The sequence below is a fragment of the Oncorhynchus kisutch genome, unplaced genomic scaffold (genome assembly GCF_002021735.2).
Source record: "Oncorhynchus kisutch isolate 150728-3 unplaced genomic scaffold, Okis_V2 Okis09a-Okis19a_hom, whole genome shotgun sequence".
Classification (NCBI taxonomy): domain Eukaryota; kingdom Metazoa; phylum Chordata; class Actinopteri; order Salmoniformes; family Salmonidae; genus Oncorhynchus; species Oncorhynchus kisutch.
In genome coordinates this window covers 2,530,149-2,556,991 of record NW_022261985.1, presented here as the reverse complement: position 1 = coordinate 2,556,991, position 26,843 = coordinate 2,530,149, and the positions used below count along the sequence as shown (strand labels likewise).

General features: G+C 44.0%; 1 protein-coding gene and 1 non-coding gene across 18 annotated transcripts; both read left to right on the top strand.

The window, feature by feature from the left end:
* The first annotated feature begins 2,979 nt into the window (after positions 1–2,979).
* Positions 2,980–23,508, top strand: LOC116360511 (nucleosome assembly protein 1-like 1-B). Of its 17 annotated transcripts, none has more exons than XM_031815201.1 (15): positions 2,980–3,120; positions 8,051–8,092; positions 11,756–11,844; positions 14,087–14,189; positions 15,808–15,949; positions 16,673–16,765; positions 17,209–17,337; positions 17,836–17,907; positions 18,032–18,171; positions 18,745–18,910; positions 19,164–19,286; positions 19,399–19,431; positions 19,548–19,598; positions 20,577–20,612; positions 21,756–23,508. In XM_031815201.1, exons 2-14 carry the CDS (start codon positions 8,076–8,078, stop codon positions 20,580–20,582), a joined length of 1,164 nt encoding a protein of 387 aa, XP_031671061.1. In that variant the 5' UTR covers positions 2,980–3,120; positions 8,051–8,075; the 3' UTR covers positions 20,583–20,612; positions 21,756–23,508. The 17 variants fall into 17 exon arrangements, 15 of the variants coding, with proteins under 15 accessions (XP_031671061.1, XP_031671062.1, XP_031671060.1 ...); XM_031815202.1 differs by having other exon boundaries at positions 3,015–3,120; positions 8,054–8,092; positions 16,673–16,753; XM_031815200.1 differs by having other exon boundaries at positions 3,015–3,120; positions 8,054–8,092.
* LOC116360679 (small nucleolar RNA SNORA14) lies at positions 18,244–18,373 on the top strand. Its single transcript, XR_004207055.1, has one exon. It is a non-coding gene; the product is annotated as a small nucleolar RNA SNORA14 (small nucleolar RNA).
* Positions 23,509–26,843: the final 3,335 nt, after the last annotated feature.

The following is a 26,843-nucleotide window of genomic DNA, read 5'->3' as shown; positions in this document are numbered from 1 at the left end:
AGTTGCCAGAAATACTATGCTTCGAAAGAACTGAGACATTTGGAATAGCATTTACAAGACCTCCCTCATTTATATGGGTATTGATGCATTACCAAACTCGTTTTTTCATTCACCCAACATATACCACATTTGTTCTCCAATTACACAAAACCAATGAGTTTTTTATACACATTACTTCCTTTTTTGTCTAACTGTTTTTTTTTCTTTCATGTTGCTTAAAATCCCAATTAATATTACAAGAGTAGCCTACTCTGAAATTACAAAATTCAATTTTGTTTAATCAAAATGGACACCCACCCATGGCCATCCCACTGTGCACATACATCAGTTCAACATCTTGTTTTCATTTGGTTGAGTTGTGAACTAACGTTAATTCAATAACAACAAAAATTGCCATGTCTTTGGATTAAGGTAAAAAATTGGGTGAAAAAAAGTTCTATCAGTTTTCCACTTTGATTCAACGTTGTCACATTGGAATTTTGTTGTTGAAATGATGTGGAAACAACATTGATTCCACCTGTTTTTGCCCAGAGGGAGTGAATGTCATGCATTGACTACAACACAATGGATTGGATACTCGTTATGTCTAAGTCGGAACTAGGAAACTCTGAAATTTCCGACTTGCTAACTAACTGGTTGATCGCGGCACGTGTATAACTATAACCAGTTAGCAAGTCAGAGTTTCCTAGTTCCGATTAGCACTTGAATGCGGCAATATTTAATATCCCTTTCTATATAGGTTGTGTTTTGAAACTATTGTCATCTGTTCGAACGCTGTACCTGATTTACAATAGAAAAGCTAAAACTTTGTCATTGTGAAAAATGATATGTTCTTAAGTGCCTTACCTGTATAAATGAAATGATAAATAACCAACATCAAGATGAGCAATAGGGGGACTTGAACAGCGTGTTTATTACCCTATTTACTTATGAGAGGTTGTCTATGAAGACTATCTGCTGAGACAATGTGGTAAATAGCATACCAGAAGTGTCACACGATTTCTGTTTTTTTAACGTGTCAAAACATTTTGAAATGTTTTTCGTTGCATGCACTAATGAACACTACCCATGAGTTTTAAAGATAAAATGTTCTCAACTTAATGGACTGAAACAGGAAGGGACAACCTGGACTTGTTCAATAGGAAACTCTGATTTCCGTTTTCCGTGTCAAAACATTTTGAAACGTTTTCTGTTGTATGCCGTAATGAACACTACCCAGGAATTGTAAAGATCAAGTTTACTTAACTCAATAACATGATATACAATACACTTGAATAAAGCTCTACTTTGTCACTTTGAAATAAGAAACAGACTTATTAAACACTGAAGGGGTCCTGGTATTTATTTACTTTTATTTAACCTTTATTTAACTTGGCAAGTCTCTAACACTTCTCTGATTCTCTACAATTGATTAATGGGCACCAGTAATGATTTGTATCATGCAAATAAATGATTGGGTCGGTGCTTATTTTTGTCCTGTTTCGGGAAATGTGTTTTATTTTTCAAATTCAAACGCCCCCTGAGACACCCTCGGATAATGGTGTCACAGCCAGCCATTAGGGTTAAATGTCTTGCTCAAGGGCACCGATTGATTTTTTCCCCCTTGTTAGCTCCACTAGCGACCTTTCAGTCACTGTCCCAACGCTCTAACCGCTAGGCTACCTGTGTGGTTATTGGCGTCAATGGCATTCACTGAAAGTGAATATCCACATCAGGAGCCCCTTGTCTTGGTGCCATGGCAGTTTTTATCATGATCATGAGTCATGATGCTACCAACTGTGCACAACATAAAACATAAATGTCAGAGTAAAGTGTATGCTCCAAGGGATCATTCTATTAATACTAAAGAGCTATGATCCTCTTCTTAAACATAAGGAAGCAGGATCACTTGACAACAACTACAGTCAGGTACAACCATAGAGATGATATAATTCATGAATTATAGGATCTCTATGGGTGCAATAGTCAGACATATTCATATACAATATCTGTTGTTGGAGCTAAAACACTCAAAACAATTATTGAGTAATAACTAATGAATGTACAACCATCTGTTATGCTGTATTGCGCAACAGGTGTTGTAAAGTGTCAGTATGAATGGGAAGTGTTTTTGACAGGAACCCACATGTGGGAAAGACTTCTGCCAATTGGAAGATTTGGATCACACTTATGACTTTTATCTAAAACTGCTCTCAGTGTAGAATCTTTGTTGGGCCTAGTGAATAATAGTCAGTCTATAGGCCTCTTGTTGATGTATGATTCACACTGTAATCCTCACATGTTGCCTAAAACTGAGTCTGGAGTCAAATGAGCAAACGATGCGATAATAGTTTTCTACATGAGTTAACAACTCTTATGGTGTTGCTAGGGTTAGGATGATCATCACCACGGACTATCCTTCCTCACAGGCTGTGGGCAGTCAGTATTCACTCTATCGTGAAGTGTCCACCTCGCATACAGAGCAGCTTCTCCGATGTGTAAGAGAACGACAAATCCCACTGCTGCCACCAGTATAGCAGGCAGCGTGGAAGCTGCATTGGGGACTCGAACCGTGGAGCATGTGCTGCAGAAATAAGCTTCTAATTGACAGTATCACAAAAGCCTGGGCCTCTGGGCAGGAGAACACTTTTAACCGGTGATCAAAATGAAGCCTTTTGAGGATCAATTCTATGACCAAAGGCTCTTTCTGATTCATATCAACTCATGGTACCAGCATTCAAGACAAGTCTAGGTGAATACATGTCATGGTTTGCTTTAATCCCCCAAGACAATCACTGTTCTAATTGGACCATACTGTCTGGGACTCAGGGAAATTGCACGTTGCTATGGTCTGGTTGGCATGGTGACATAAGATATGATGCAAATATGCATCTTGCAGAAGAAATTGTTTTAGAGTGGAATGACTAGACATATCTGATGACGATGGTGACAGAACACCATCAAATATTCTTGACCGGCCCCTCCCATAGGCTTAACGTTACCCTGGTTTACGTGATGACGCAAGATGTATATGAGCGCAAGCAGCGGGATGGTTCTCTCTTTTACCGCCATAAGAGCGGAGTCTTTTGCTTTGGGACCGCTTCACTGCGTAGATCCACCTAGTCAAGCCGCCAGCTAAAGGTAAGAGAATGACTTGAAATCACATTAGCTTGGTCTTTAGCAATACAACGAAGTGGCGCATATATATATATATATATAGTACTCTTAGATGGGTACGAATGTGGGGTTGTTCTTATCGTCTTGAACTAAATATTTGCGTGGATGTAGTCGGGAAGAATAGGACGGTAGCTTGCCAGCTAACTAAGTCGGATGGCTAGTAGCAGCCATTGAGAGACGAGAGGCTCCACCATGATGCGTTAGCTAGCTAACGTTACATGCACGATGACGAAAATGGCTAATTTTCCGCCTTTTTCGAGACGTTGTATTGTAAATACAAACGCCATAACGTTAGTGACAAATCATCAGAATTTGCATCATTCAGTTATTGGTTTTATCGGATGTCGTGTCTTAACTTAGACTTGACCTTATTTATTGACTAGTCTTTATGGAGGGTAGATGATGGGAGGGAGATGTGGTGGGTACAAGTTTTTGTGTCTGATCACTGTTCGAGCTATACCGCTAACTAGCAGGCTACACACTAAAATGGGACGCGTATGTCTCCGTCTTTTCACCTGACTTTTGACATGTTTGTAGTTGGCTGGCTAATTTCGATAGCCACATAGCTAGCTAACGGTTCTCTTATTTTGGTCTGTAATATTATTTGAGGGTTCCAATATTTGCCCAGCAGGTCACGTTGCCAATCAAATATGGACTGTCACTTGAGTACTTGCCCAATAAAAGTGCGTATACCAAACTAACGTTAGCTAGGTAGCTGTAACTAGCTAACGTTAGTTGACTTGCTGGCGAAGTAGTTAGCTAGCTGGAAACATGCATAACCAGTTGGCTAACGTTACCGCAAATGTATCCATTATAGTGCATGTGGTAGCTAACAAGCTAGATTCCACGGAATTGTGTAATTTGTACGTTTCAGTGGTAGTTTAGTTAAATGCATATGCTACTTTACAGCTAGCTAGCTGGCCGGCTTTCTTTGTGGGTGAGAGCCATTGCTCATAGCTTGCCTTGAGCATGCAACACGTGGTCGCTGGGTTTGAAAGGCTCGTTGAAGGGATGTATGTAACTACCATTGGGGGATTTCAGTCGCTGAAGATCTACTATTTTCACATTTAGTGAAATGCATTGAACTACACTCATACAATAACAATGTTTCAACTGATATCACATCTAAAGCTGCCTTTGTTTCTGCCAATGCTTATCAATGCAACATAACTAGAAAGGATTCGTTAGACATTCTAGCCACAGTTTCAGCTAGCTTTTGTCTATAGCTAGATTGTGTATTTTTGACTACTACATCCTACCTGGCTGTGATTTGTATGGTTAACTTTGGTCAAGAAATGAGGATGAACCAACTATTGTCGCAACTTGTAGAATGGATATGGGTCCTGATGACTCCTGCTAAGGCGACATTACATGTTTTGTTTGCGAGAAAAGGCCCTAATGGTATAAGTCAGAATTATTATTATTATTATCGTGGTATGGATGATGGCTGTTCCGGTATTGCTGTTTGAACGTCTCAGATGCTTTATCTTTTGTCATTTTGTTTTGAGGCAGTCATCTGCTACTCATTAAAACATGGCATTTATATGACCCAATCAATTTGAGTACTAATGACCCCTTTGTGAAACTGGCATGTAGAGTTTAGGTAATCAATTGATTGATTGAAAGGTATTCCTGGAACTGTTGCTGAAACAAAACTCAGCTGACAGTGTTAGAAGCTACTCTTAAAATAGTTGTCCATGCTATCAATTACTTAACATTTTGCAGTAAACTTCCAGTGTTAAGTTACTAGTTGAACAAAAATATATAAACACCTGTACAGTTTAGGTCCCATGTTTAATGAGCTGAAATAAAATATCCCAGAAATTGTCTTTACACACAAAAAGCTTATTTCACTCAAATACACAGATTTGTTTACATCCCTGTTAGTAAGCATTTCTCTTTTGCCTAGATTTATCTAGCTAGGCTAGACAGTTAATAACACATTCTTATTTACAATGACTGCCTTGGAACAGTGGGTTAACTGTCTTGTTCAGGGGCAGAACCACCAGATTTCTTCACCTTGTCAGCTCAGGGATTCTCTCTTGCAACCTTTCGGTTACTGGCCCAACGCTTCGGCCACCTGCTGCCCCAGGTAGCCTAGATAATCCATCCACCTGACAGGTGTCTTGTCAAGAAGCTGATTAAATGCTGGGGACAATAAAATGCCACTAAAATGTGCAGTTTTGTCACACAATGCGATAGATGTCTCAAGTGCAGGAATGTCCACCAGAGCTGTTGCCAGAATTGAATGTTAATTTCTCTACCTTAAGCCACCTCATGGTCATTTTAAAGAATTTGGAAGTATGTCCACCCAGCCTCACAACAGCAGACCATGTGTAACCAGGCCAGCCAAGGACCTCCACATCTGGCTTCACCTTCGGGATTGGATGAGACCTGGACAGCTGATGAAACGGAGTAATTCTGTCTGTAACAAATCCTTTTTGTGGGGGACAAACTCGATCTGATTGTCTTGGCCTGGCTCACCAGTGGATGGGCATAAGCCCACCCATGGCTGCACCCCTGCCCAATCATGTGAAATCTATAGATTAGGGCCTAATAATGTATTTCAATTGACTGATTTCCTTATGAACCGTAACACAGCAAAATCGTTAATTGTTGCGTTTTTGTTCAGTATACATGTAGTTCACTATTTCCCAACAATATCTCGAGTTATGATTCTAGTCCCCTCTGACAGTGGTGCGTTCTTTACACGTCGATGTATCAACATGTCTAAAGCATTAGTGGGATGCCTAGTTGACTGTTTCAGATGCAGTTTGGATCGTCCTAAATCTATTTCATCAGAGGAAATCCACTTTATCAATGTCAGACTGAAATGCAGTCATTGTCTGTATTTGAGTGGTGCTGTTGCTATTCTCAAGCTTTTTATGGCTATTAAGAGCTCTTGCATTGGCTATTGGTGAGAATGTTTGATCTGTTCGCTGGCCAGACGTTGTCATGTGAATCTCATGGTGTTTTACAGGTCGATCCAAATGGCATTGGTTTACATTTTCAAAAATATAATTACGGTAGTGCAGTGTGCCGTTTTGGAATTTCAATGACAAGTTTTGGCCTGGAATTATCCTCTTTTTGGTCCCTCTGCCCGGTAATCTCCCTTTCAGCTGCTTAACATTTGATTTTTGGACAGCTTTTCAGTTGGCCTATTTAAACTGTGCAGGTGAGTGGTGGGCAGCCTGTGCGCTTCTTAACCAATGGGCACAGGCCATTAGGAAGTTGAGGGAGAGAAGAGGAGCTGCTGAAAGATGGAGACAGTTGTGCATTTCAGACATTGCAGGCCAGGTCTACATCAGCACTGTTAAACTGTTGCTAAGTTTCCCTGACACTTATTAATTTTGTAGCATTTTTCCAACCAGGCCAGTAAACCGTATATACTGATTTATCGCACAACAGCCTTGGTCTGCGATGAATTTGGCACTGTAACATGTGATTTCCCCATACTTCACTCTCTAAGTACAGTGAAGGTTATGTAGTAAACATTGAAGGGGACATTTTTCTCAAGTATCTTTGCTTTGATTGAGCTGCATGGAAATCTCTGCTGGAGACAGCGCTTGCCCAATAGAATATATGAATTTGTTTTCACTCATTCCATGGATTCAGAAATGATGACTACCTGGCAGCTATTAAGATGTGGTATTATTTTGTAGTTAGTCGAGTTCACCACATTTTGGGGGTACCAGCCACTTTCTATTTAACTCACCACTTTTTTTTAAGCCCATTTGAAGACCACCGTCAACCTAATACCACAGTGGTAAGGAGAACCCTCCAGCAAATCATCATCTTATGTCTTTGGAGGTTCGGTCACTGCTGTGGTTGCATCAGACACTGGTGTGAGGTAAAGCTGATCTGGCTCCTGTGTTTCTCCATGTGTACTAACCCTGTGGTAAACATTCTCCCCCCGGGGGGGGGGGGGGGGGGGGGTCTGGAGCCTAATTCAATGCCTAATGTGATGTGACTAATGGCTTTTAATTGTCAACCTTCATGTGATGGCCTCTATAACAGCCTGTATGGTCAAAGTGCAAGTCTGAGTGGGTCCAGCTGTGTACCTCTTCAATTGGGTTAAGGGTCACTGGCCCTGTGTGAAAGTCTTGTTGGACCGATGGGTGAACTACTAGCTGCGGTCTCTGCCCCCTCTAGGATTAGGTTCTTTACATAGCTCCACTCTCCTCCATGCCAGGAGGTTTATAGGGGGGGGTACACGTCTAAACCGGGCCTTGCTTTGGTGCTGTTATCAGATGGCAGCCCCTGTGTCGCCGGCATCCAAAGCCCCAACCCATGGCACACTGCGGAGCACAGATTATCTCTGCCCAAACCAAATGAGATGGGCAAGAGGTTAAAATGTGTAGGACGATTTAACTAAGGCTTATGTTACTTAATGCCTCAGCACAGCTAACAGGGCTGTCAGTGAGCTGGGCGCTTGGGAGTTCTTTCATGCACATTTCACTAAACAACATGACAGGGAGCCAAAGCAGCCCTTTCTTGTTTTCATCTGGGAGTGGGAGGAGAAACGGGTAGGATTACGGTTGGTGGCCATTTTGCTCTAAGCAAGCAGAGTGCTTGGAATCAGATGTTCAGCCCTCCTGTGGGTGCTTTAGTTCACAAGCTCCTAATGTCAGTTTGCTACACACTGGGATGGAGATGTCCTCAACTGTATTGAATTTAAGGGTATGATATTATTTGCCTGTTGTAAACCTTCCATCAAACAAGACGATGTAATGCTTGTCTTGTAAATAAGTCCATTAGGGCCTATTTCAATAAAAAAAAAAATCCCAGAAGCCCATTGTTTATTGAACAAAAACATATTTCCTGCTGTGAATTAACAATTGTGTCAAAAGTAGCATGTATCATACATGGTCTAACTCTCTTCCCTTCCCTCCAGCAGCATCACTCGAGACTTGGCTAAGATGGCAGACATGGACAAGTAAGTGCATCCTCTCCGTTTGATTGGCTGTGCAGCCTGAGTTCTGTGCAGCAAGGAAAGACACTTATTGCACAAGTGTCCTATACTAAATCAATCCCACCTCTGCATCGTTACCTAGGGCCTTATCAATTCAGATTGATTTCTTTACATATCTTGGTGTTAGCCTTTAGGTCCAATGTTTGTCTAGCCGAAAGGCTGATTAGCTGTGTTTGTTTGTGTCACACACACACACGATGGTAGTTCGCAAAACAAGTACCCACTGGATTGGTGGCAATAATATTATTCTGCCAGGTCAGCATATGCTACTTTGTGGTTAGCATTTCATTTAGAATATTCTTGGGGAAGCCTTTCTCTGTACACTAGAGTACTTTTAATTATCATCATTGCTAACAGCTACAAAGTGGTAGATGCGCGAACCGCACATACTGAGAAGGGAAATTCTCATTGCCTTTAAGAAAGTTCAGATGCATTCTGTTCATGTCTTATGATAAACTTCTGCAAATTAATTTAGTTGATTCCCATCTCATTTAAATAAATGTTTGAATTTTGGTGATTTCCCCTTATGTCTGCAGCCAAGCAGTCTGATTTGTTCACCCAAGACATCCATGTTCCAAAAACTATTTGGATAATGGCACAGGAGTGTTGGGTGAAATCATGACATTAGTCCAATGCACATACAGTTTAGGAATGCCATTATCAATTTGGCTTCTAGTAGCCGTCAAATATTAGACACTGGTGGGTGTATATATCAAGCGTCTGAGTCGTGTTTACATTTTAGAGCAGAGTTAATATTAATAACATGGGGGTCCTGATCCTAGATCAGCACTCTTACTCTGAGATCCCTGGTCCATACGTCTGCAGGGCTGAGTCAGTCCTCTTCCCCTGGTATCTGATGCAGAGGAGGATGGCCAGCTGTCGATCTCACTGCGGAGACGTTTCCTCGCTGGGCTGTGGCTCGATGTGGCTGTTTACTCAGCCTGGGCTGCTTGGGTTACGCCGGCTCCCTCCAGCCACTGAAAACACCTCCCTGAGTTTGAGTAATGGGCCTTGACCCTGGTCCCGCAGGCCTGTGGCTGTCTCAAACCACAGGGAACAGGCAGACAGTCAACTGTTTATCCCTTCATCTGCCTTATTATATACAGTCCTGCAGGAGTCTCTGGGTGAAGTTTCCCCTATATACAGGTCTAGCATCAACTTCCCCTCACCCAATCTTAACCTTAACTTCTTTCGGATTGTCCCACCTCGACAACATCCGGTGAAATTGCAGAGCGCCAAATTCATATTAAATGACTAAATATTTAACTTTCAAAAAATCACAAGTGCAATACGCCAAAATAAAGCTTAACTTGTTGTTTTTTATTTATTTATTTTACCTTTATTTAACCAGGTAGGCAAGTTGAGAACAAGTTCTCATTTACAATTGCGACCTGACCAAGATAAAGCAAAGCAGTTCGACAGATAAAACGACACAGAGTTACACATGGAGTAAAAACAAACATACAGTCAATAATGCAGTATAAACAAGTCTATATACAATGTGAGCAAATGAGGTGAGAAGGGAGGTAAAGGCAAAAAAGGCCATGATGGCAAAGTAAATACAATATAGCAAGTAAAATACTGGAATGGTAGTTTTGCAATGGAAGAATGTGCAAAGTAGAAATAAAAAATAATGGGGTGCAAAGGAGCAAAATAAATAAATAAATAAAAATTAAATACAGTTGGGAAAGAGGTAGTTGTTTGGGCTAAATTATAGGTGGGCTATGTACAGGTGCAGTAATCTGTGAGCTGCTCTGACAGTTGGTGCTTAAAGCTAGTGAGGGAGATAAGTGTTTCCAGTTTCAGAGATTTTTGTAGTTCGTTCCAGTCATTGGCAGCAGAGAACTGGAAGGAGAGGCGGCCAAAGAAAGAATTGGTTTTGGGGGTGACTAGAGATATACCTGCTGGAGCGTGTGCTACAGGTGGGAGATGCTATGGTGACCAGCGAGCTGAGATAAGGGGGGACTTTACCTAGCAGGGTCTTGTAGATGACATGGAGCCAGTGGGTTTGGCGACGAGTATGAAGCGAGGGCCAGCCAACGAGAGCGTACGGGTCGCAATGGTGGGTAGTATATGGGGCTTTGGTGACAAAACGGATTGCACTGTGATAGACTGCATCCAATTGGTTGAGTAGGGTATTGGAGGCTATTTTGTAAATGACATCGCCAAAGTCGAGGATTGGTAGGATGGTCAGTTTTACAAGGGTATGTTTGGCAGCATGAGTGAAGAGCCAGCCACCATGTTAGATTTTTACAAAAAGGCTTTACGGCGAAAGTAAACCATTCGATTATCCGAGGACAGCGCCCCGCATACCAACACATGAAAAACATTTCAACCAGGCAGGTGCGACAAAAGTCAGAAATAACTATATAATTCATGCCTTACCTTTGACGATCTTCTGTTGGCACTCCAAAATGCCCCAGAAACATCACAAATGGTCCTTTTGTTTGATAATGTCCTTTGTATCCCCAAAATGTTCATGTATTTGGTGCGTTTGATTCAGAAATACACAGGTTCCAACTCGCCCAACATGACTACGCATTATCTAATAAATTACCTGTAATCTTGGTCCAAACATTTCAAACAACTTTCCTAATCTAACCTTAGATATCCAAAAACATAAATAATAGATCAAATTTAAGACGGAATATAGTGTGTTCAATAGCGTATAAAAACAATGTGGATTGAGCTCCAGTTCACGGTCGTCACACAAGAGTCCACTTGGCTTGACACTCACAATGAACAGCCCTACTTCATTTCTCAAAAGAAAAACATCAACCAATTTCTAAAGACAGTTGACATCTAGTGGAAGCCATAGAAACTGCAACCAGGTTCCTCATAAATATAGTTTCCTATAAAAAAACAATTGAAAACAGTGACCTCAAAATTTTCCCCTGGTGGTTTGTCCTTTGGGTATTGCCTGCCAAATAATTTCTGTTATCGACAGACATGAATTAAGAGTTTTCTAAAACTGTTTAAATTATCTTAATCTACCAATTGTATGCATGTCTTAGCTTCTGGGCCTGAGAACATGCAGTTTACTTTGGGCATGCTTTTCATCCGAATGTGAAAATACTGCCCCCTATCACAATGAAGTTAACCACTAGTGGGGGGAGAAATGCAAAACTGACCCAAGATCAGTGTCTAGGGGTAGCATCATCCTATTTTACCCCATGACTAACTGCAGGGCAGATGCTAGCATTGTAGCCTGACACCACATGTTTGACATTATGTTGATCAGGGGCTTATTCAGATAGAAATGTAATTATTTTTGCGCTGGTTCAGAACCTGGTTCATGGATCAGTATGAACAGGGTTTAAATCCAGTGTTAGATGAAACTTCAGTGAGGCAGGGGAGCAGGATACCCTTTGTGTCCCTGTTCACTCTCTGGGAACATTGCCTCCTAGTCTGTCAGAGGTACTGTGTGGAGGCCTCTATGTATTAGTATTGTCTGACACACCCCTCCTTTTGTATCGAAGTAATTATTAGAGTTGAGTTTCCCTATTCTACACAATCGATATAATCACATACCATCTAAACAGTACATTGCTTTTGTAAAATTCCATTCCTGAATAAGCTCCAGGTGTCTGTTTTGACAGATTTTTCTCGGTCTCTGTGTGTGTGCAGTAAGGACCAGGCTGAGCTGGACCCGGCAGATTTGGAGGACGTGGAGGACGTGGAAGAGGAGGAGACTGGAGAGGACGTCAACAGCAAAGGTAAGGTTCAGCACTACCCGCCTAGGAAGCGACTGGGATTGTTAACCGTTAATGTCTGTGCCCACCGTGGATTTGACTTCAACTGAACAACCAACAGTGAAATCTGAATCAGTTTGACATGAGTGTCATGAGCCTCTGCTTGCTGGTCAGTCGTTAATGTTAGGTTGACAGTTGAATTAAAATCCTGTGTGTCCACACTGTCTAGGTTTGAAATCTGAATGTTTTTACCTGTCCATGAATTATTAAGAATCATGCTTTGTTTAGAGGTTTAACTGGCAGTCCTTTGTAGACTGAATTAGATGTCTCTCTGCCCCAGGTATTTATAGCCCAGCAATGCTTATCGTCTCCCACCACAGTGATGTGTCACAATGATCTCACACACACTTGACAGAGGCTTTCATGCGGCCAGAGCCTAACACATATCCTAACTATCGGCCGATTTCTGTAATGACTTTCATCATCAGTAGAAACGTCCCTTGTCTAGAACAGATTCAGAACATTTTGCCGTCCCACCCATCCCTGTCCCCGCTCCGCTGCAGCACTTTGAGCCACTCATCCCTGTCCCCGCTCCGCCGCAGCACTTTGAGCCACTCATCCCTGTCCCCGCTCCGCCGCAGCACTTTGAGCCACTCATCCCTGTCCCCGCTCCGCCGCAGCACTTTGAGCCACTCATCCCTGTCCCCGCTCCGCCGCAGCACTTTGAGCCACTCATCCCTGTCCCCGCTCCGCCGCAGCACTTTGAGCCACTCATCCCTGTCCCCGCTCCGCCGCAGCACTTTGAGCCACTCATCCCTGTCCCCGCTCCGCCGCAGCACTTTGAGCCACTCATCCCTGTCCCCGCTCCGCCGCAGCACTTTGAGCCACTCATCCCTGTCCCCGCTCCGCCGCAGCACTTTGAGCCACTCATCCCTGTCCCCGCTCCGCCGCAGCACTTTGAGCCACTCATCCCTGTCCCCGCTCCGCCGCAGCACTTTGAGCCACTCATCCCTGTCCCCGCTCCGCCGCAGCACTTTGAGCCACTCATCCCTGTCCCCGCTCCGCCGCAGCACTTTGAGCCACTCATCCCTGTCCCCGCTCCGCCGCAGCACTTTGAGCCACTCATCCCTGTCCCCGCTCCGCCGCAGCACTTTGAGCCACTCATCCCTGTCCCCGCTCCGCCGCAGCACTTTGAGCCACTCATCCCTGTCCCCGCTCCGCCGCAGCACTTTGAGCCACTCATCCCTGTCCCCGCTCCGCCGCAGCACTTTGAGCCACTCATCCCTGTCCCCGCTCCGCCGCAGCACTTTGAGTTGTCACTCAGCTGAGGAGTTGGCCATTTCGTCCTTAACGGCACCCTATTCCCTCGATAGTGCACTACATTTCACTATAGACCCTGCTCAACAGTAAAGCACTTTAGGGAAATGGGGGTATTGTTGGGACAGGCACAGCAGGGCCCTCTAATCCAAGGCGTAAGGAGTTGAAGCGTGGTGTAAGTAAATCAAGGCAGGGAGAGTATACCTGCTGACTGTAAATTATGCAGCAGCCCTCTGACTTGTCCCATGGGCAAAGCATTTGTTCTCCGCTTTGGAAATGTCTCGAACAGCTTTTAGGAATAAGTTTACTCCTGTTTGGTGGAAGGGAATACTTCCATTATAATGCTCCCTCTATGGGCTCGAGTCGAACCGGAGTTTTCAAGCAGAGGCTCGGATACTCTGACCAACTGACTGTTGATCACTAAGCACATTTTTATCACAGTCTTTCTCGGATTGAAATGTCATTATTTTGGAACTGGTTCAGGGTTGGAAGAAACATTATACCCTTTGCGGGCTCCCTGGTTGCTCTCTGGGAACATTGCATCCTAGTTTGTCAGATGTTCTGTGGAGGAAACACAGGGCTCTGTGTCAAAAGTGTGAAGTGACTTCCTTTCCTTGTGTCTCATTCGTCTGCACCAATCTGAAGAGGCTTGATGGGTGGCAGAGTTTTGGCAGTAGCATTCTTCTACCTGTTCAATACTGTCAGATCAGTGAAGATGACGGAAAGGAGACAAGTGAAGGGAGCAACCTGTTGATTTTGATTTATTTTGATTTATTTTTCTAACTTTGTCTGTCCTTAGTTGACCTGAAAATACTTGGTGTTGCCACCCCTAGAATTTCTTATGCAGAACTCCCTCCTTCCGTCAATGTATCTGTCCGTATGGTGTCTGATGCTATGAATGGTTGTCTGTGTCTGATGGTAGTGCCTGGCTTTGTCCGTCTCCCCTCAGCTCGTCAGCTCACCGTGCAGATGATGCAGAACCCACAGATTCTGGCCGCGTTGCAGGAGAGGCTGGACGGCCTGGTGGGCTCGCCGTCAGGATACATGGAGAGGTGAGAACCCCCAACCAGGAGAGACGCAGGCTTCAGCCATACAGAATCTGGATGGAGACAGTCCTTTTTCAATGGGTGTTCTCAGTTGGATGGACAACAGATTGTCCATCAGAAAACCCCACTCTGTTTTGGGTCCTGTATGTACTCGTCCGAAGTAGTTGACTTGAGGTGACGGACAGTGGCTGAATGCATCTACGATTTCCTCAGTGTTCCTGTGACTGGCCATAGCCTGACTCTGTCCCAGTCTGCAGCTCTGGGGGACTAGCCTAGTTATGCAGCCCTGCTTTAGATGTTAAGGCTCCAACAGGAGTTCTTCTCACTGAGGTAGTGGTCTTGTTATTTATAATACTTTCAAAGCTTCCATTCTTGGCATGCATGCTTTCTCCCTGTACCTGTGTGTGTTATGGAGCGATAACAAGGCCAGTGCTATGTCTTCTGGTTCTGTCCTCAATTCGCTGGTACATCCCTCTGACATGTCTGTGGAAAGTGAGTACTGGTAGTTTAGGCTGAATCTAACCTACACCCAAAACCTATTTTTGAAGGTGCTAGAGGGAAAACTGAACGTTTCTGCACACTCCGTTGCTCTGATTTAAGGTCGGCTGACCAAAACTTCAGCGACTATTTATAGTATAGGTTGACAAAATGATGCATTAAAGGTTCATCCTCTGGTTCTCGCATCCTTGAGGTAATCACTTATCTGTGTGTGATTGGGTATGCGAAGGTAAGACATCCAACCAACATGACGACTGTGAGAAGCATTGGCGTCAATATGGGTCAGCATCCCTGTGGAATGCTTTCCACACCTGACTTTCTGAATATAATGATATGTTATAAAAAGACCCCACACAAGGATTCAGAACATGAAGAATAATTTGTCTTGGTACAATGTATTTTATAACATAAGGGACATCTTATCACCACCAAAGCATGTTTTCACCCACTCAGGAAAGAGTGGGTGGACACCCTAAAATCTGTGTAGAAACATGCCTTTTTTAAACTGCTCTTGGCATGGGATTCTTGGACCAATGTCGTACCAAAGCATTGCAGCGCGGGATATTCTGCCATCTTGATTAATGGAAGTGGCTGTGGTTTTTCTGGCCTCAACAGATTGTGACCTCACAATTGGAGCGTGTGGCTGTGATGAGCGCGCACTTCTGCATTTTTATTTGTTTGTTTAGTTATTGTGGATCTGGTCCCTTAATGTTTTTCCTGTCAGTGGATGCCAGTACTTCAGATCTCCTAGTGTCCCCTCAGTGGGGTGCTGTGCCAGAGGGGCTTGGCTGTGGTTGCATAACGCCAGGGCAGAGGTGACCAGGCCATTACGTAAAACGTCGTTTTCCAATGTCAGTGGAAGTAGTCCTCTACTTCCTGGTCCTATGGTTGAATTCCTAGCGCAGGAAACTAGGTCCTGCAGTCATTCTCCCCGGCACTTTGTTACTCTGCATAAAAGCATCTGTATGCATAGGTCTGCATGCGTAAGTGTTTGTCTTTCGTTGATGTTTATTCCCGTTGTCAGAGTTTGAGGCTCCAGTATCTTGTTATATACACCATCTTTGGACAGTCAAGATGTACTCTTTCACCGTGTGGAATTGTGACGTTTTTCTCTCCCCGTGTCCAGCTTACCAAAGGTAGTGAAGAGACGGGTCAACGCCCTAAAGAACCTACAAGTGAAATGCGCCCACATTGAGGCCAAGTTCTACGAAGAGGTCCATGAACTGGAGAGAAAGTACGCCGCTCTCTACCAACCCCTCTTCGACAAGGTAGGAACACCCCTGTTATGTTCCTTATATCAATATGATCTCCCATTCATTGTACCTTATAACAAAGCTGCATTTGACTGGGCACTTTGCTTGGGTTGTTTTCATTGGTGCGAACCTTAGTAAAATGAGCCACTTTTTGGCCAAATCCAGGTAGGTCCCTCCATGTTTCGTCCCCAAAACGGTATTTGCTGTGACCGGACTCCGTGGGCGGGGTTTCCAAAACATCATTTCCAATTCACACATACATATTCATTCACTTGTGAAATAGTACAAATGTAAGCACCCACCAAATTGTTCTTATTAATGAATACACCCCAGTATTCTCAATCTAGTGTTGATCATTCACGCCTCTGCCCATGTGTAGTTCCTGCTGCTGCCTGTCCAATGCTGACACTGTAGCTTTTACCCCCCCCCCTGTCCCCTCTTTGGAGTGGACTGGGATTTAGCAGAATCCTCTGACTAAAGAGCTGCAGCCTGTTCCAGGGATGCAGATGGAGCTGAGAAAATGGGGTGGGGTCAAGCTGGGATGCTCACACATGCAGACGGCGTGACCAAACTGCTGTCTTGCGTAAATAATGCGCTGGCTTGGCACCTCAGCCCCTAGTCCATTATCTTGGTTTAAACACATGACTGTTCTGGGCTTTTTGTAAAATGTTTTGCTCTGGCCTCCTGGCTGTTGGCTTTACAGGGACTGACTGTTTTCCTCCCCCTCTCTCCCTCCAGCGAAGTGACATAGTTAAAGCAGCCTATGAGCCCACAGAGGAGGAGTGTGAGTGGAAGGCTGATGAGGAGGAAGAGTTGACAGTAAGTAAGCAGGTACAGGTGACTCCATGCCTGCATGTCTTATCTAACCTGGGGACTTCTACTGTCTGGTGCTAACCTAGGGACCTCTACTGTCTGGTACCTCAGCAGGTCTTATTATTCTAACCTGGGGACCTCTACTGTCTGGTGCCTCAGCAGGTCTTATTAATCTAACCTGGGGACCTCTACTGTCTGGTGCTAACCTGGGGACCTCTACTGTCTGGTGCCTCAGCGGGTCTTATTAATCTAACCTGGGGACCTCTACCTGTCTGGTCATGATGACAGGACCAGGAGGGTGTACCCATGATTGGGTTCCAGTAATGGTGGATGTGCATTATATATAGACTATTTAGAGGTTTTAACCAGGGACTCATGTATCTTTTCTGTTTATAGGCATCTGTGAAATGGTGCATTAAATCCCCTTTTTTGTTGATCTTCTTCCTGCCTGTTTCTTCCAGGAGGAGATGAAGGAGAAGGCCAAGGTGGAAGAGGAGAAGAAGGATGAGGAGAAGGAGGACCCCAAAGGCGTTCCCGAGTTCTGGCTAACGGTTTTCAAGAACGTCGACCTGCTTAGCGACATGGTGCAGGTAGGCGGGCAGAGTGTTGGAGGGAGTGGAGGACTGTCAGCAGGAAAAGAGACTAGAGAGCAGTAGAGGAAAGTAGGTCAGCTGCTGCTGCTCCCTAAAGATGAGGCTTCATCACCACCTACAGGCTTGATGAGGTAATTTCACCCCTAAAAATAGATGGTGTATACATACAGCACACTTGTAGTCCTGGACAAGCCCTTAATGAGTTGAAGCAGGTGACTTTGTCCCGGGCTACAGCAAGAAGGTGATGTTTTTGGGGGGGGGATTGGGAAACACAGATTTTAATTGCGCTCTTATCAGAGCGACTTCGTCAGTGTATTTGAGGTAGGTGAGACCACATCACAGGTATTAAACGTTCCTCAATGAAACAGCTGTCGGCTAAATCGGTGCTCGTAAGAAACGAGAAGTTGGTGTTGGTGCCAGAAAGACCAGTACAACGATAAGGTGTTTCTGTCTAGATACCATACCAATGTTCAAGCTGCTGTTCATGTTTTACAGGAACATGATGAACCCATCCTCAAGCAATTACAAGATGTCAAAGTCAAATTCTCGGACCCTGGCCAGCCCATGGTAGGTCTGTGCACCGCTCTGCTGATGCAATTCTCTACCGTTCTATCAATGTATTGAAAGCCAATGAATCTTGGGTATTCCCACTGTTCCCAATATTCAACTCTTTCTTGCTCTTTTTCTCCAGAGCTTTTCTTTAGAATTCAACTTTGAGCCCAATGAGTTCTTCACAAACACTTTGTTGACAAAAACCTACAAGATGAGGTCTGAGCCTGATGAGAACGACCCCTTCTCCTTCGATGGGCCTGAGATCATGGGCTGCACAGGGTAAGACGCTCTGTCAAACTGCTCCTTGTCGTCCCATAGAGATCCTATTCCATTAGGATTCTTAATCCTATGCCGCATCCTTAGTAAACCCCCTAGTTGCTCATCGTAGCCTCTGGGACAAGGAAGGATGCTAGATCAAACTAGAGATCCAAAGCTGAGAGTCTTGTCTGTGTCTCTTGGTTATTTCAGCTCTGGGACAGTCATTGCAGGCACTAACGTTGTTTGTTTCATGAGGGGTGTAAGGGTCATGTCAGATGGAGTTTATTAAAAATTCTCTCCTTTTAAATTAATATAAGATACTCAGGTTTATGCACCCTTCTGTTGTCTGCTTGTTTGGTCAGTTACAACAGACTACCTTCTAACACTAAGACATGGGTGAGGAATGACCCGGTTTGTCAAAAGAAGTGGTCCTTTCTAACAATGCAGCATGTTGACGGGGTCCTATTAAAACCTTGTGGCTTATCTTAACCTTTAGGGCTCAAAGCCACATCTACACTGTAGTCATTGGTTGGTGTGTTTAGTCCTGCGTCTGGTCTCCTGGTAACCCTGGTGTCCACCGCTCTCGCCCCACAGTTGTACGATCGACTGGACGAAGGGCAAGAACATCACCCTGAAGACGATCAAGAAGAAGCAGAAGCACAAGGGGCGTGGCACAGTCAGGACGGTCACCAAGACAGTCCCCAACGACTCTTTCTTCAACTTCTTCACCCCGCCTGATGTCCCTGAAAGTGGAGATATGGTAAGTAAATGCTTTCCGTAGTCTACTGCAGTGCTTGAAGTGGACTGAAGTGAGGTCAGGTATTTATTTTTGTTGCCGTAACTCAGTATTTCTCTTTATGCAATATAATTTTGCCGGAACTCGAGCAGTAGAACATTTTGGCTGTGTTCCTATTCAACCGCTGGTGCAGTGTGTTCTTTCGATTAAAATTGGTGTGGCCGAATGGTGAGTCTCATAGCTTTGACTGACGTGCCGGTGACTCTTGCCCCTCCAGGACGAGGACACCGAGGCTGTCCTCGCCGCTGACTTTGAGATCGGCCACTTCATCCGCGAGCGTATCGTCCCCAGGGCTGTGCTGTACTTCACGGGGGAGGCCATCGAGGATGACGATGATGATGTGAGTACCCACCACAGCCTGTGTAATGGCCTCATCCCTGTCCTAGACCTCTGAACCAAGCCACTTGCCTTCACATGTGTTCCCCTAACACTGGTGTCCCCTCTTGTTGCAGTACGATGAGGAGGGAGAGGAGGCTGATGACGAGGTAAGGCCTTAGATAGCTAGGTCTCTTCACCTGGTCCTCACTAACCCACTCCTGTTATTGACCTTAGCTAGTTTGTCTGTCTCAGTGTTTAACAGTTTCCTCTTGTGTTCTCCTAGGAGGGTGAGGAGGAGGGAGAGGAGGAGAATGACCCTGACTATGACCCCAAGGTGGGTAGGAGAGCTTACTGTTGATGTTGTCATGACCTAATGTGAGACCAACGATCAGAAGTATCAGATTTCAACATACAGAATTGAATGTGTACTGCTACTCCAAATGCATCATAAACACCAGCCGCCATGATGGATTTTTCTGTCTATATACTACTGCATCCCACGTCGCCTCAGAACACACAGCCTTCGGAACCGTTTCCCTGTCCCCTTGCCTCTAGTGTAAGGGCTGGATTTCCAGACACACAGTAAGCCTGGTCCTGGACTATAAAGCAGTCTACATTTGTGTTTTGGTACACCAAAGTACATTTTATTTCCAGTGGCACGCTGCATTGGCCTTGCAGCACTGTTACAGTGCTTTCTGTGTGGTGAAAGCACTGTAATTGGATTAATGGAATGTATGTTAGATGGCTTGACACAACTGGTAGCAGAAGGTGAATGTTGAACTTTTGTTACACATCAAAATGATGCTGCATAACATTTTGCTCAATGACGCTATCGGTGTGATCGAGGCGTTAGTCCAGGACTCGTCTCATTCTGTGTCCTGGAAACTTCTAGAATGAGAGATAGTAAAAGAGTGGTATTTCGAAATGGTCTCAAAATATCACTTTAAGAACTTAATCAAATACCCTTTTGTGAGCGTCTGGTCATGGGGAATGTTTTTCCCACGTTTCCTTTTCAACGGAATGCCTTGAAAGCATGATTCTACTTGCTGTCTACAGCCTTGCTAAACTGAGACTGCATGGAAATTGGAATCGGATACTAAATCTATTCAGGTTTTGACTTTAAGTTTCATAGCTCTGCATGCCAAAGCTTTATTTGATTTTGTTTGGGTGAATGGGAACAGTACTTCTCTTTGCTGTATAAAGCCTCTAGAATTCTGTATTCTGCCTATTTTTTGCCTTTAATTCATTAATGTTCATCTCCAATCACTTGGCACCTTTTGTCAGCTATACTCTTTAAATTTTTCCTCACTAGGTTTAAGTGATGTCTGTAGAAAATAACCCTCTCCTGGTAGGTACAGCTTGTGAATTGTCAGCTTACCGCACCCCGCCTCCCTCCTGCACCTTTTCATTTTGACACCTCCATTCCTCAATCTCCTTGCACCCCCCCCCCCCCCTTCCACCTGCACTTACAACTAACATAGTGGCTTTTTTCCTTTAACTGTAGTGGGTGATGCGTTTGAGTTCTCTTCTGTATGTTGAAGCTAGTTAAACTTCCCTCCAATTTGACCCTATTTGTCTTGGTACAAAATATTGTGACACCAATATTTCCATTTGTTTGGAGAAGAATAGATCGTTTGCCACACCTGTTTTGTGGATTTTTATGTTTGAGTCTTAAGCCATCGCTCTGTTCATTCTCTCATTCTTCACTTTGGTCCTCCAGAGACTGTAGTCTACATCTGGAAGGATGCTTGTTAATTGTCTTTCTCCCATTGGACATGCCTGAATTGTCTGCGTGGGGTGAATCCAAACTTTCACTTCAGTTGTATTTTCACTTGGTCTTCCACTGACATCGATGCACGACTAAGTGAAAGTTTGACTAGAGTTGAAGTTCAGCTTCACCCCTCTGTCCTGGAGAGCTGTTGACCCCTGTAGGTCTGTTTATGGCCCTCTCCCTGCATTGCTGCCAATAGACTTCATTAGTTTTCCTCCCCTGTGAAAGAAAGGTGTCTGTAGGACATCAGTGGTGCACCCCCCTCCCTCCCCATCACTTATGAGCACTACGGGTTAGTGCATTTACACTATGGAGGTTCTATGCAGCAGTAGTGAAGGCTCTCAAAGTAGTTAATATACATTTTAAAGTTTAATATTTAAATTTTGAATTCACCTCCACATTCCCATCTCCATTGGTGTCTTGGACCTTGAATTTGGGTGTATGGGTAGTAATTCACCCCCCCAACACTGGTCTGATACCAACGCACATTGCCTTTTTTTTTGTGGCATACTTTAAGAACATACTAGTATGGATTGTTATTGGGTCACTGTTCAGGAATCTAGCCTAAGTGCCAGGATGACATTGCCCTATACCCTGTCAATGTTTGTCTCAAATGGACATAGAAAAATGTCTGAAGCATAAACGTGTGTGTGTGAGGGTGATTAGTGTATGTTCAGTTCTCAGTTCAGCTCTAACGTCCTCTCTTTTGGTCTCTTGCAGAAGGATGCAAATCCCCCAGCCGAGTGCAAGCAGCAGTGAAGGCTGTGGCTTTGAGGATCAACTGCACTGTAACAGCTTCTCAAATAAAACACTTACTTACGCCTTATAATGTTTTGTATTTTTCTTGGTAGAAATAAAAAATAAAGGGTTTCAAGATTTTTGTTACAAAAACCTCCTAATATAATGTGAGCAGTGGCTCGATATGCATAGTATTTTACTAGACCCCCACCCCCCCCTGTACAAATAGTTAGAATGCCACAAACTCCCTGAAAGCATGATCTTGTTTCTCTCACTGCTAAACTAGTTTGGGTTCTTGTGAAGTTTTTGTTGTATTGCTCTTGGACAACAGCTGTGGTTAGACTGCATTGAGGCAGGTGATGAGAAAGTCAACCTATTCCTTTTCCCTCGCGTTACCGGTCCGTTCAGGTTGTGGGTTGGAATTCGTTGTCATTGTATTAGTGGGCTGGGCCTCGAGCACGGTCAGAGCAAAACACTGCATTTAGTCATGGCTAATGAAAAACTTTGAATCGCTGTGCACATTCGGTCACTCAAGCATGCCATTTAGAGCAGGGAAAGTGGTTATTGGCCACTTGTTTGGGCTGAATCAAGTTGTCAATCTAAAACATTCCAGTTTGCAGACTGACAGGCATTGGATGTTTTGAATGCTCTCTTGGGATGAATATTACCTCGACTACATGGTCTGATTTGTTAAAGAAACAGCACCATGTGTTAGCTGCTAAATTTTATGATCCGAGTCTGCAACGTATTGGTTTCTATAAAATACTGTTCTTTCTGAATTTTAATTTGCGTTAAGGGAATGTTTTTCCTCCACCACGCAGCTTGGTCTTGTCCAGTCCTTAACATTCCAGATGATTTGACGAGGGACAGTTCCAAGGTTTCGCCAGCAGGGGGCATCCCATGCCCAATCTGCTTCAGGCTCTTGTTAGGCCTACAGTTTACTCGTCTTTTTCTATAGCACTTTGTACTACTTAGTCATGTATCAGTGGTGTCCTCTATGGTTGGCTGTCGGTCCAGTAGCCCTTGTGCAAATCGAAGTGAGCAGTACTTTGGAGGTGGCCGTGTCATACAGCGCCCTGACGATGCCCTATGGGCTTTCTCCTGCGCCATGAAACATTTCCCTGTAATACATGATTCTCCCAAGTGCATTACTCTTTAATTTGGGAATCCCACTTTACTTGTGTACTCTGATAGCAATAGGTTCGCAACGGGTTCCCTTCGGAGGAAGAAAACAACCAAATTCAGGCTTATGTTGGCATGTGGTTGTGGCTTTTGAGCCCTGTAACTCTCGAGGTTAAGCTCGTGCCGGTCTGGTCCCTGAGCATACGGCTAATTTATCACTGTGAAGGAAAGGTGGCAATGAGTTCTGGTAGAAGTCCTGTCTTGACTGCCCTCTGTAGCCAACCCCACCCAGCAGGTCACACTGAAGCATGTAAGAGCAATACTTAGTCAGGGAATGGAAATAAAAGGAAGTAGCTTAAGCCCACCCACCTTGTCCTTTAGTGGAAACAGTCATGTCGGTGTATGTTGGGTGGTGGCGCCCTCGCTGCTGCCTCTAGTGGAGCTCTAGAGAGTACTGCTGCAGTCAGTAGGAGATTACGTCTGGACTGTTCTAGGGACGACTGGATTCTGTCTGACTCCTTGAGCAGCTGTTGTCAAAGCTAAATGCTATGCTACAAATACTAAATGTACTCAATAACTGTATGTATATTCATGAATAAATTGGTTAAACGTGTTTTTGCATTTGTTCCTTGTCTCTGCAGTGTCTCTTCAACATGAGCTGCTTGATATTTAAACACTGAGCTCTAACATTTGTGTAGCTCATTGAGGTGACCAGTTCATTTGTCATATGTACAGACTACAGTAGGTGTAGTGGACTGATGCTTACAAGTTCTCTATTAAATCTATTAAAATTTGACCGTTGGTACACACTGGAAACTGAGTGAAGAACCCAGCAGCGTTGCAGTTGACACTCAAACTAGTACACCTACTACCATAGCCTGCTGAAAGGCAGTTAAATATTTTGTCTTACACATTCACACTGTCTCAAGGCATAAACATCTTTTTACCTGTGTCCTCTCCTTAATCTACACTGATTTAAGTGACAATAAGGGCTCATAGCTTTTATCTGGTCAGTCTGTCATGGAAAGAGCAGGTGTTAATGTTTCATATACTCTGTGTATATTGAACAAAAATATAAAAGCAACAATTAGAGTTCATAGGAAATCAGTCAATTGAAATAGTCATTAGGCCCTAATCTATGGATCTCTCATGACTGGGCAATGATGCAGCCATGGGTGGGCCTGGGGGGGTATTGGACCACCCACTGGTGAGACAATCCGAATGAGTTTTCCCCCACAAAGGGGATTTATTACTGACATAAATGCTCCTCAGCGCCCCTTTCCCTCAGACGATCCCGCAGGTGAAGAAACCGGATGTGCAGGTCCTGGGCTGATGTGGTTACACAACGTCTGTGAGGCCAGTTGGACGTACTGCCAAATTCTGTACAATGACGACGGAGGTGGCTTATGGTAGAGAAATGGACATTCAGTTCTGGCAACAGCTCTGTTGGACATTCATGCAGTCAGCATGACAATTGCACGCTCCCTCAACTTGAGGCATCTGTGGCTGTGTGACAGAACTGCACATATCATATATTCAGCACATATACATATACTGTATACACATATACTGTGTATGTATACATATACATACACAGTATCTACGGTCTCACCACTGAAATGAAGGGCCAGATGACAGAGCTCAACGAAAGTGCCCATTTATTGTATTCTCGTGGAGAGGTGAGAGCCAAGCGTTCTACAGATTGTTTTCTCGTGGAGAGGTGAGAGCCAAGCGTTCTACAGATTGTTTTCTCGTAGAGAGGTGAGCCAAGCGTTCTACAGATTGTTTTCTCGTGGAGAGGTGAGAGCCAAGCGTTCTACAGATTGTTTTCTCGTAGAGAGGTGAGAGCCAAGCGTTCTACAGATTGTTTTCTCGTGGAGAGGTGAGAGCCAAGCGTTCTACAGATTGTTTTCTCGTGGAGAGGTGAGAACCAAGGGTTCTACAGATTGTTTTCTCGTGGAGAGGTGAGAGCCAAGCGTTCTACAGATTGTATTCTCGTGGAGAGGTGAGAGCCAAGCGTTCTACAGATTGTATTCTCGTGGAGAGGTGAGAGCCAAGCGTTCTACAGATTGTATTCTCGTGGAGAGGTGAGAACCAAGCGTTCTACAGATTGTATTCTCGTGGAGAGGTGAGAACCAAGCATTCTACAGGTTGTATGAAACATGTCACAAATACATTATGCTACTTCCTGCCTTCAGAAAGTATTCATACCACTTGGCTTATTCCACATGTCCTGTTAGCCTGAATTAAAAGTAGATTAAATAGTTTCTCTCACCCATCTACACAATATCCCATAATGACAAAGTGAAAACATGTCTGTAGAAATGTTTGCAAATGTATTGAAAATGAAATATTGAATTTACATAAGTATTCACGCTCCTTTGCTATGACATTAAATTGAGCTCAGGTGCATCCAATTTCCTTTGATCATCCTTGAGATGTCACCACAACTTGATTGGAGTTCACCTGTGGCCAATTAAATAGTTTGGACATGATTTAGAAAGAAACCGGAAACACACCTGTCTATATAAGGTCCCACAGTTGACAGTGCATCAGAGCAGAAACTATACCATGCCGTCCAATGATCTGTCTGTAGATCTCTGAGATGGAATTGTGATGAGGAATATATCTGGGGACATGTATAAAACAATTTCTAGAGTGTTGAATGTTTCCAAGAGGAAAGTGGTCTCCATAATTAGGAAATTGAAAAAATGTGGAACTATCCAGACTGTCTAGAGCTGGCTGCCCGACCAAACTGAGCAATCGGGCAAGAAAGACCTTGGTCAGGGAGGTGACCAAAAATCCAATGACCACTCTGGCAGAGTTCCTTATCTGAGATGGGAGAACCTGACAAAAGGACAACAGTCTCTACAGCACTTCACCAATCTGTGCTTTTTGGGAGAGTAGCCAGACAGAAGCCACTACTGAGAAAAAGTTACATGACAGCATGCCTGGAGTTTGCAGAAAGGCATGTGAAAGACTGAGATAGTAAGGCAAAAGATTGTGGTCAGATGAGACAAAAATGAAACTCTTTGGCCTAATGCAAACCACTATGTCTATAGAAAACCAGACACAGCTCATCACCCTTCTAACACCATCCCTACTGTGAAGCATGGTGGTGGCAGCATCATGTTATGGGGATGCTTTTCAGTGGCAGGGCCTGGGAGACTGGCAAATCATTGATGAGAACCTGCTTGAAACCACCTTAAACTGTGGCAAAGATTTACTTTCCAACAGGACAGTGACCACAATCATACAGCCAAAGTAATGCTGGAACGGCTTCAGAACAGGAATGTGAAAGTCCTTGAGTGGCCCAGACTTGTATCCCGTTGAAAATCTGTGGAAAGACTTGAAGATTGCTGTTCAGTGCCACCCCCTATCTAGTTCAAGAGCTTGTGAAAATCTGCAAGGAAGAATGGGAGAAAATCCCCAAATCCAGATGTGCAAGCTGGTACAGACATACCCAAGACAACTGAAATCTGGAATCGCAGCCAAAGGTGCTTCTGCATTACAAAGTATTGACTCGGGGGTGTGAATACTTATGTAAATGCAATATTTCTGTAGTTCATTATTAATAAATGTATCAATACATTTGCTAAAATTTCTAAAAACATGTTTTCACTTTGTCAATATGGGGTATTGTGTGGAGATGGGTGAGGGGAAAATATACATTTCATCCATTTTGAATTCAGCTCTAACACAACATGTGGAATAAGTCGAGGGGTGGGAGAACTTTCTGAAGGCATTGTATACTTGACTCAAGAAATTCCCTCGCCTTGAGTTCTTAATTCAATTGTATAGGCCCATTTGATTTCCAAAATACTATCAATATATCATTGATCCTCGCTGCACTGTGCTGGAGAGGCCCTCTGACACACGAGTTCTCTTCCCGCTGGATGTCACTCAGGGGGCGGTCCACAAGCTCGAGAAACCCCAATCAAACTGTGC

Bases quoted from the DNA above. Each gene is read 5' to 3' on its own strand.
- LOC116360511 (XM_031815187.1), top strand. The intron at 15,950-16,672 runs GTAGGAACACCC...CTCTCCCTCCAG, and splicing joins ACCAACCCCTCTTCGACAAG to CGAAGTGACATAGTTAAAGC. The intron at 19,432-19,547 runs GTAAGGCCTTAG...GTGTTCTCCTAG, and splicing joins GAGAGGAGGCTGATGACGAG to GAGGGTGAGGAGGAGGGAGA.